The sequence below is a fragment of the Quercus suber genome, unplaced genomic scaffold (genome assembly GCF_002906115.3).
Source record: "Quercus suber isolate HL8 unplaced genomic scaffold, Cork oak 2.0 scaffold_546, whole genome shotgun sequence".
Lineage (NCBI taxonomy): Eukaryota > Viridiplantae > Streptophyta > Magnoliopsida > Fagales > Fagaceae > Quercus > Quercus suber.
The window spans coordinates 304,784-315,553 of NW_027069994.1; the positions used below are offsets into that span (position 1 = coordinate 304,784).

General features: G+C 34.9%; 2 protein-coding genes across 4 annotated transcripts; both read right to left on the reverse strand.

The window, feature by feature from the left end:
- Nucleotides 1-842: 842 nt before the first annotated feature.
- On the reverse strand, nt 843-3,467 carry LOC111995721 (plant intracellular Ras-group-related LRR protein 3). The gene is made up of 3 exons (XM_024027653.2): nt 2,660-3,467; nt 1,784-1,950; nt 843-1,659 (listed from the first exon to the last, which is right to left on the reverse strand). Exons 1-3 carry the CDS (start codon nt 3,122-3,124, stop codon nt 1,011-1,013), a joined length of 1,281 nt encoding a protein of 426 aa, XP_023883421.1. The 5' UTR covers nt 3,125-3,467; the 3' UTR covers nt 843-1,010.
- A 1,423-nt stretch (nt 3,468-4,890) lies between these two features.
- Nucleotides 4,891-10,355, reverse strand: LOC111995731 (uncharacterized). Of its 3 annotated transcripts, none has more exons than XM_024027669.2 (10): nt 10,120-10,355; nt 9,837-9,946; nt 9,351-9,469; nt 9,151-9,248; nt 7,825-7,912; nt 7,602-7,736; nt 7,389-7,497; nt 6,817-6,956; nt 5,752-5,840; nt 4,891-5,178 (listed from the first exon to the last, which is right to left on the reverse strand). In XM_024027669.2, exons 1-9 carry the CDS (start codon nt 10,179-10,181, stop codon nt 5,781-5,783), a joined length of 921 nt encoding a protein of 306 aa, XP_023883437.1. In that variant the 5' UTR covers nt 10,182-10,355; the 3' UTR covers nt 4,891-5,178; nt 5,752-5,780. The 3 variants fall into 3 exon arrangements, with proteins under 3 accessions (XP_023883437.1, XP_065620304.1, XP_023883432.1); XM_065764232.1 differs by lacking the exon at nt 4,891-5,178 and adding an exon at nt 5,275-5,474; XM_024027664.2 differs by lacking the exon at nt 4,891-5,178 and having other exon boundaries at nt 5,275-5,840; nt 10,120-10,354.
- Nucleotides 10,356-10,770: the final 415 nt, after the last annotated feature.

Genomic DNA, 10,770 nt, shown 5'->3' on the forward strand with positions numbered 1-10,770 from the left:
AAAGGTGTGGTAAGTGTTTGGGCTATCAACCTCTCAATGGTGTGGAAATGGAGAGGGAAGGGTTGAGGAGATACCACAAGCAAGTGTATAGAGAAAGGTGGGGATGACAATCTCTAATTACAAATGTGTTTGGCTAGGGTTTTCTCTCTAAAGCATTCCTCAACATTTGTGGGTAATGGGGGTTTATATAGGATAGGTGCAAAATGTGTGAGTCAGTCAGTACAGGCTGGCAGAACAGCATGTCTCGCAGCTGTCTCGTGAGAAGGCCTTACCCGCGAGATACTCGCGAGAGACAACTGTCTCCATCTGTCATGACTCTTCGCATTCCAGCATGTGCAGGGCACATACTTCACTTCGCGGGAAGCTTAGTCGCGAGATACCCGCGAGATTCCGTCAGCTTCCAACTTGCTTGAGTCTTCACACACTCTCTATCACACACCCCTTACAACAATTCCCACAACAAATACAGGGTATAAACGATTGATAGAAATTACAATCAAATTTGGCACGGAATAAAAGCCAACAAAACACATAGTTGTAAATCACAACTTTACACAACTTAATGTATTCCTTATAATATTTATTCCTATTCCCATGTAATAATCATTACAGTGAACCAAACGTGCCCTAAATGTAAAATGAATCGTACTTTAGGGCGGTAAAATATAATTTTCCCCCTAAACATTGATAATATTGTAATGTACTTTCAAGAAAAAGTAAAATGAGAAAATATAGCCACTTAATCTTTTGTCCCGTGGATGTAATGTTACAACTGGGCATAACCAATGAAAAAATACAAACAAATAAACCAGTTAATTTGAGTGACCAGTAGTAAGCGGGTGTATCAAACTGTTCCAGAATGGAAAACTGCACACTACATACCATATTACTTTATGTACATATATAACATCATTATGTCCTCTCGAATGGACCAATAACTCCATTCAACTACAAAATATATATATACACACAGAAAATTCTATAAATCCCAGCTCAAGAAGATGATCAAATCACAATTGTTGATCCAACCAAGGGTCTCTCGAAGCTTTTCCAGCTCCCACATATCCTGCAACACTTTGTGAAACCCCAGAAACCAAGTTATTCAACAAGTTCGTTCCCCATGCTAGCCAACCAGTCTGAGCTTGCTGCTTGTTTTCTTCAATCATGCTCCTCTGTTGCTCCTCTGCTTTGATATCAAGCCACCTCTTTGCCATGTACTCCTTGACAGCTTCAACCCCTTTATTCACAATATCTATGGGAGGTATTATGAGCGGATTTTGGTCCAAATTAAGCTTAGTTAGATTTTTGAGCTGAGCAAATGTGTCAGGAAGAGCTCGGATTTGGTTGTTGCTTAAGTCAAGCTCCCTTAAGTTCATAAGATCACCAATTGTTTCAGGAAGCTGTGTCAAATCACTGAAATTACTGCTAAGGTTCAGAACCTCAAGATTTGTTAATCTCCCAATAGCATGAGGTAGGCCACGTAGCTCATTGAAATGAACATCTAGATATCTTAAAGACCTCATTTCACAAATTGATGCAGGAAGACAACGGATTCTATTCAGGTGGATTGAGAGCCTTTCAAGATTAACTAGTCCGTACCCAATATTTGATGGCAAACACATCAAATTGTTAAAGCTTGCATCTAACTCCACCAGTGAACTAAAAGGAAGTAGGAACCAGTTAAGGAATAAAGGACCTAGTGAAGATGCTAAGAAAAGAATAGGAAAATGCAAGTTTTACAGGGAACAATAGAAAGTGAAACACTAGTAAATGATGTCTTTACCTGCAGCGAGCAATCGAGTCAGGAAGGGAACTAAGTTTATTTCCTGAGACATTGAGGACCCTCAGGTTAAGCAACAGTCCAATAGAACCTGGCAGGGATACTAAAAGATTGGAAGAAATATCAAGCTCCTCCAGTTTCTGAAGCCCTGCTATTGAATCAGGAAGGACCTGTTTCCCCAAAGGAATAAAGGAAATATCAGGAACTGCATATAGAAATTCTATAATTCCAGTTACACTTTTGAACAAACGATTATAGGTAGGCTCTTCACCACTCAAATCTCGCATGTACTCTTTGTCATGATGGTTCATCAAGGTTTCATATTATGATTAGCTCTCATGTTGCAATTAGAGAATAGCAAATGACCAACATCTTTAAGTTCTGTACGGCAGAGTCAGAGACCAAGTTTGGAGTAGACAACTAATATAATCAGAAGTCAGAAATTTTTTTTATTTTTTATAAATCTAATCAGAACAATATACCTGAAGAAAGAAGCCAGAATAATATCCATGAAGCATGCACAAATAAGGTAGTCCTTCACCCTCCCTTCTTTTCTTTTTTCTTTTTTCTTTTTTTCTTCTTTTTTTTAATTTTTGAAATTAGTCCTTTACTTTCCACTTACTTGTTCACTCCTAGAAACAGAGTTGAGTAAAAGAAATATAATATTAATCATATGCGACATTTGATACAAAAACTCACTTTAATAGCTTAATTGATCACAAAGTAGGGTCCCTGAATTGGAATTTTTTCTTTTCTTTTTTGTTCATTCTTGAATCTGAGATAGTTTAATTTCAATTAATTTCCTACTTTTTCTTTGCAGCCTCTCAGATTTATAAACAGAGAATAGAAAGAAAAAAAATAATTGACAAGAGCACTAACCTCTAGCTGATTATGGGACAAATTGAGCACGAGCAACCCATGAAGCATCCCAAATGCCTCAGGAAGAAACCTCAGCTGACGCCCACAAAGCTCAACCCTCTCCACAACAACACCACCTTCTGCCTCCCTCAATATCCCAACTACCTCTTCACACACTTTCTCTTCCTTAAACCCCTTCTCCAACTCTGACACAACCGATCCATAAACCTCGACCAACCTGTCCTCTGCTTCTCTCAACTGTTTCTCATATTCCTCATGCATCTCTTCCAGCCTCACTGACTTGGTGATCTGGGTGATATCTGGGATGGCTTGGGCTAGTGAGGCTAGGACTTTAGGGTGGTTGAGATAAGGCAACTTGGTCAGCAGGGTTTGTTGAAGTTGTGGAGGGAGTCGTGGATGGGAATTGGGGTTGAGTTGGGATAGGACATAGGAGAGAATTGGCAAGTCTTTGGGGTTTTGATCCATAAAACAATGAGAAAGTCTAAGAAGAGTGAACTACAGATAGACAGAGAAGATGGTGATGAGCATGAGAATGAGAGAGGAGGAGCGTTTGAGGAGAAAAATATAGTTGGTAGAGAATGTAGAAGAACATACTAGACTTTGATACTGTGGGCTGAGAAAAACTGTGTATTGGATGCTGTTTCAGTTTGATTGATGGAGTGAAAAAAACGCAAATCCAAGATTAGAAGGTGGCACTAAGATTTGGAGTATTATAAGTGGATAAATAAAGAAAAGCCAATTTGACCGAACAGATTTCATTCATGTAAAGGCCGAAAAACATAATCTTGACCCTCATGATACATGGGAAGAGTACCTGCAAGAACAATCTGAGATACATTACCACACGGAATGTAGTTTGATGGTAGGAGTTCTTATTCAGCACCTAGAAAAAAAAAATCCCACATATATATTGTTGACTAATGTTCAATTTTAATTGAGTACTCATCTCTTTTAATATTTCTGTTTTATTGGGATATATATCTTATTGCCTAACCATTTGGTTTTGATATGATACTCTCCAAAACTTTTGTTGATTGCTTATTTGAAAAGTATTGCAGGAAATGAGGGGGAAATTTTTCGCATGAGGAGACTCGCCAAAATAAGCTCTAAAAACCCAATTAAGAATTTTTTTTTTTCTTTTTTGGGGGGGAGGGGAGGGGGGGGTTGGGGTGTTGGGGGGTTAGCTTGCCAAACTAACTAGTTGGATTAAGGAATAAAATTCTGTTTTTCCCAACTCTTAATCTTCTATTTCATGCTCCACAAATGCAAATTCTATGTCTCACTTATTGTATTACACTTTAAATCTTATTAATCAAAACATATTATGCCTACTCTTTTTTTCCCTTATAAAGTAACCAAAATTTATAAAGGGATAAAAATATTCTCACACATGACATCTCACTAGTAAACCATAAAGTGGAACGCTAAAAATTAAATATACTTCAACAAAGCAAAAACACAATATTAGAATATAACACTATATTCAAATTATGGAATAAAAAATCATTTGTCCTACTCCTAGTATTTGATTTTATGATTCATTAATCGCAGCATGTCACAACCCATGTATACTTTTTTTTTTATATATATAAAGTAACTAAAATAAATAAACTCATACTCATGACATAATGCGATCGATAGACCCTAAAGTTGAACTCTAAAAGTGCGACAATTTTTTTATCCCAAATGAAATAATGATTATAAACTTTGACCCTTTGTATTAAACAAAAAAAAAAAAATCATTTAAATCAAAATAAAAATTTAAAAAAAAAAAATCATCTCACTTTTAGTATTCTACTTCATGCTTCATTAATTACAATATTTTGTCCTTTTTTGTCATTTTAAACTCTAGTTACTTTTTAAGGGGAAAAAAATGATTGAAGTATAAAGTGAAATAATAATTGTATTATTTATTTTTATAATTTGATATTTTGATAATTACACCAAAAAATGAAGGATTTGAACTATAGATGTTTTGGAAGGCTCTATTTGGTTAGGCATTTTAAGAACTTAAAAAATTGTATTTAAAATTCAAAACTCTATTTTGCAACCACAACTTCCCGTTTCTTTCACAAGCTTTCATTTTAAATTCAAAACATCTTTTCTAACTGCTTATACATACGATGCACCCTATGAATGGTTAGATATCATGTCAATGAGTTAAATCCATATATAACTTACAAATTATTTTTTTTTAAAGCAAATCGTATCAACTTTAAAATCACATCTTAATCATCTATATCTACGTGGAAATTGACATATGCCCAACTGATCTGGTCTGATTTCTCATTATCTTCAAGAATCTTCTGTGGCCAATAATCCATTAAAATAAGTCAATGGGCAAGAGACCTTGATCCAACAGGGATTAAAAAATATATTCGAACAATCTCGGGCCACTGCTTACGGCCTTCTGTAGTATGGCGACGTTGCTACCTACTCTCTACTCTCTAGAGCTTGCCACGAACATCCACTAGTAAAGCTCGTATTATACTATTATACGTCCAATTCAGTACATGTGGCTATTATTGGGACGGGTTAAGGGAATAAACTAAGGCGAGAACAAAGAAAGGTTCAATTTATGTAATGATACAAAAGTTCAAGTAAACAAGTGTGACTAATAAATAATCCATTCTCAATGGCCTCCTTCAAAAGCAAATAACTCAGGTACAAGATTTATTCATTTCTGAGAAGCGGTAACATAAACGAAACGACATAAACAAAACGAAAACTCCGAGACTAGAAAAGACTCAAGAATGCTACTCTTGTACAGCCCCTTCTCCCACAAAGAGGAAGAAAACCAAAAGCTGTAAGAAAACTATATAAAATCAAGGGAAACAACTATGATTAAGAAAATATGTCAACTACAATCATGAGATATCTAACAAAATTTCATCTCCTTTAGTGACTTGAAATATACTCAAAATTTCATCTCCTTTAGATTCAAATTTCATCTTCTTTGCCCACTGAGATTTGAAACATACTCTACACCCACAAAAATTTCATCAGTGTGGTTCACACACTGTGAGAAGGAGGATGCATGTATCCAATGCATAAGATACCTTCTCTTACATCCGACCCCATAAAAAGGATACTTTAAATGTCAAACAAGTGAAGCAATATGCTACAAGCACTCAGTGCATACGATAGCCTTTTCTCTTTCATCAACATCTCCATGCTCAACCTGACAAATAAAAGAACGGATTTGAATTGTCTAGGATCTTGATTGAATGTAGCTACTGACAATTTACAGAAGTAGGAGGCAAGCAACTGCAAATTATTTGTATCTAAAGTGTCCCTCTCCAGAAACAAGTTAAATCTATGAGTTCATTCTCAAGAAATTTGAAGAAAATTGCAAATAAGAATTGCCTAAAAATTATGCGAGTGAATTTTTTAGTTTACATAATCATCAAGAAAATGTGGTAAGATACCATTATCTTACTTCACTGTATCCACTTTTGATCTATTACTTTCTTCTTATAATATCCATTTTTGATCTATTACTTTCTTTTTATAAGGGGACACCGGACACCACCAAAGTACACAAAGAATTTAATAGTTCACAGTAGGAAAGAGTTTGGCTCCATAATAGTTCACATTAGGAAAGAGTTACCAATTGAGAATGATATTTGCATTTATCGTGTGCAATGCACATGACTCACTTAACCTAACCAACCAAGTGAGTCACGTACATTGCACATAACAAGGCACGTGTCATCTTTCTATTGGTAACTGGAGCCTAAGGATCCAAACATGTTTGGAGCCAAACCTTTTCCTTCACATTATCATCAAGAAAATGTGGTAAGATAACCTACCTTCACTGTATACAAAGTAATGCTAGACCTGAATTAACTTTGTTCATCTATGTCCTACATCAGGTTTCCCCACCAAAATCAACTAAAAATATTTCAGTTTTTTACACATCAAAAAAAAAAAAAAAAAAAAAAAAGGTCTATGTTCTTTATGAATTTAGAAAAACTAAAAATATTTCAGTTTTTTACACATCAAAAAAAAAAAAAAAAAAAAAAAAGGTCTATGTTCTTTATGAATTTAGAATCAACCGAAGCATAAGAACAGTCTTCGTAAGAATGGAAGGAACTATACATATCACTGACAATGTAAGAAACCTGTAAACAAACCAAAATGTCATTGACCATTACCTCAACAAGCACCCTTGCTCTCTTCTTTGATTTGGCATCAGGTTCATCTTTCGCAAGCTTTCTTGAAGCTGGGGGAGTTTCCTTCCCCACTCTCTTACCAGAAAATGGCTCAACGTCTTCATCATCTCCAACCATTTCAACTGCATCATGAAACTCATTTTCTTATTCCATTTAAGAAACACATTTGAGAATCCGGCCATGTACTCTTGTCCCATTATTTTATAAAGCAAAGCCCCACAACTTATCATTTAATTCCATTATTCAACATGCATGTAAACTAAAAATGAACTACTTGGGATCTGCTTGTTGTAGTTTATTTTGTTTTTTGGCTAGGGCAGCTTTTTTAAGCTTCAGTTTTTTTCTAGGGACAGTTGCACTTGTTCACAGCTTAATTTTTAAATTTTAAAACAAGATATGATAATGGAAATAAGCTCATCCAAATATACTCTTACTTGGTGCAAGTAAATATATGAACTAGATGTGCATGCAAAGCCAGGCATAAGATCAACAAAAATTTATAATCAACTTTAAAAGAAAATGCTTGACACAGAGTAATCTAGTGACTGCTATACCATTGCCATCATCCATTTGAGACCGAGCGATTGCAAGACCACCAAAATCTTCTATATCATCTTCTAGTTCAGGTTCTTCATAACCCTCAACATATTCTATCTCAGGCTCCTGCTTATTACAAGAACAGATACAAGGGTATTTAATTATCCTAAAAGTAGAACCCTCAGTAAAAAAAAAACCATATTTAAACAATAATACCAGGAAGTTCATACCAGCTCTTCTTCATCTTCACTAGCAGCCTGCCCCTCTTCTATATCAAGAACTTTATTGTATTCTTTAACAGGATAGTTGTATATGTCACCATAAACTCCTTTCTGAAGACGTTCTAACAATTCTTTTTCAATACTCTGCAGAAAAACTATAAAGGCTTAATGAGAGCTGTAGAGACAACACATAGTCGATGTACACCAGTAGCATAAGGCTCATGTATATGACCTTATCCAGTGCTGCTGCCCTCTCAGCCTTTTCTTCTCTTCTAGCTTCTCTTTTTTTCTCCTTCCTTGGTGTTGTCATTATCTTCTCCCTGTTAGGCAACAGAAACAATTTCCATCATAACAAAGCATGCCAATGTGTGAGGACGCCATTTAACATATTAGGGTTAAAGCTGATGAGCTCTGGCACAATTGGCACTTCTTTTTCCCATGATAATGGATTAGAGGGTGAGGTCATGAGATCAATACCTAGTTTACCAATTATAGAAAAAACAGGTTACAACTAGACCCCTTTCAGCATCACCGCACAATGTCTGAGTTACCAATTTTGTGCATAACACCGACAAAGTTTTCACATTTTCTTCTTTCTTTTTTTGCTTTTAAACTAAATAACTTTCTTTTTTTTATAAGTACTTTTAAAAGGTAGCTTTTTGCTTAAATTATCAACTGTTTGTGGGTCCGACACTACTTTTTTACTCAAATTTATTTTAAATAATCTAACTTTCAACTTTTTGAAAATAAGCTAGCTTTTACCTTTTTGTCTCACATTATGCAAATAAGCTATAAAAAATAAGCAATTCGCAAACAAAAATTTAAATATCTCACAATGAATAAAAGATTTTCTCATTTAAAACATCCAACCCTCACTTCAATGAATTCCAGTCCGGAGCAAATTAAAGTATTGAACACCTACAATGCAATACCTACCCAATATCTAGATCTTTGCTGATCTAGTTGATTTGTCCCACAAGCAAACCTAACTTTTTCTGCTGATTAATTACCATTTTCTCATTACATACAAGGGATCTTATAGTGCATCTACCTTCATTTATCAAATGAATTATACTAGTATTTTTATGAAAGAAAAAATTGATTTATTGAAACCTGTAGACATATCTGAATAAGGCTATGCTTTACTGTATGCTTGCAGTTGAGAAGTATGGAAAATATAGTTTTAAGATAACAGCAAACATCTCCAAAAAAAATCTTACAGGGAGAGGAAATGCATTTGAGCCAAAGTTCATTGGGAAAAAAAATTGTTATTTAGGATATGATAGTGAGACCCAAACATTTGAAGATCTGCATTGCTCCAAGCCTTAAAATTTGGCCTATGTCAACTTAAAGGTTTGTGCGTGTGTGTGTGTGTGTGTAACATCTTTTCTTGAAAACACAACTAGTAATGGTTCATTATAACTTCAATTATTTTCCCAGAGAAACCAAGTAAAGTACCAAAGACAATCTTGTGGCACATTACAAAACAATATTGTCACATGAGTAAACATTTCTGGTAGTGCATTGAAATCAATTGCAAGCATGAGAAAAAGTGAACCTTGTTTTCAAAGCAAGCTTCCTCATGCGTATTCGCATTTGAGTCATCTTGGTCAATCGCTGCTTTGTTTTGTGCACAAGAGTCTTTGGCCAATACATCTGTCAACCGAATAAGGTGGGATCAAATTAATCTCTTCTAGAACTGACATCAAAATCACATCAAATAATCCAACATTTCAAAAGCAATCTAATGTTCAATACCAGATGTTTGTCTACAATCTCAAGTGCCTTCTCATAATTTCTGGGCAACTTAACTCTCTCCCACAATTTGTTTGGCATATGAGCTCTCTCTATGGATTTCATATAAAGATAGAACACTCCTGCAGCATACCAACACCACCACATAAAAATACCACACAAGTCGTTTGTTAATACACACACACTAATCAATGTGCAAAAGCAAATCAGTCCACAGACCACCTACACATATAAACAGCCCCGAATCCACTAAGATCAACTAAAAAGGCCAAATATAGCATACATTTCCATATTCTTCAGCTTATACAACAAGAAAGAATAAGGCTCAATTCAACAAATCCAAATAATCTTATTGAGTTCAATTGGGTGTGAATTTCTGTTTTCTCAATTCCCATGACAAATACAATTCAACAGGTTAGTTTCTCCTAAAAATAAAAAAGACCCAAATGACAGAACAAGCTGGAGGGTAAGAAAATAGTGAAAAAATACCATCATGGTCACGAATGGTGGCATAGCGACTATTAGCGAGCGGGCACGAGCTCCGGTTACAAATCCCGGTCACATTATAGGGATTTCTACAGAAATTTCCAGTGGCAATTCTACAACCAAAAAAAAAAAAAAAACATACAAAAACCCAACCAAGTTTCAAAACCCACTGCAATACTAGCCAGTCACCATAAACAAATGGATAAAAAACAAAATTGATAAACTTTATAAGGAAGCCAAATAAACAATGGTTTTTCAAAGCATAAGAAAGAAAAAGAAGACTTACTTGGACATGAAACTGCAATGGTTGTGCCTGATAACCTGCCATATGACCTCGTCGTGCTGCATCTTTAACCAAAACTTTCAGTTTCTATTAGGGTTTTAGGCCTTTTAGCGCTTAGGATAAATATGAAAAAAAATGAGGTATGGGGTTTAGGGTTTTAGGATTCAGGGGTTGTTCTTGTTAGATAAAAGTCATAAAACACTGCAAACTACAAAGAGCTATAACGATGAGTCGGTTGCTGCTGTTTTTAACTATTAACACTTTCTCGCCCTACACTTTTAGACTATTTACAATATTCCCTTCTTTTTTCTTTTTTTTTTTTTCAAAAAAAAAAAAAAAAAAATTTTTTTTTTGGGGTGGGGGAGAAAAAATATCCCCAAACTTTTGATTTATACGTTTGACACCAAATTTTAAGAATTATAATAATGTGATTTATAATTTATAATCTCAAAGATATTAATGTAAAGTGTGGAAAATAAAGAATACAAAGATATGATGACCCAGGAAAACCAAACAGGTAAAAAATCTGGGGAGGATTTAACCTAACTATCCTTAAAGTAAACCTGAATCCACTATAAAAGAATTGAAGTTTACACAATAGCGACTTAGACCACTAACATCCTATTGCTACCTCGAGTAGGAAACTTACTACCA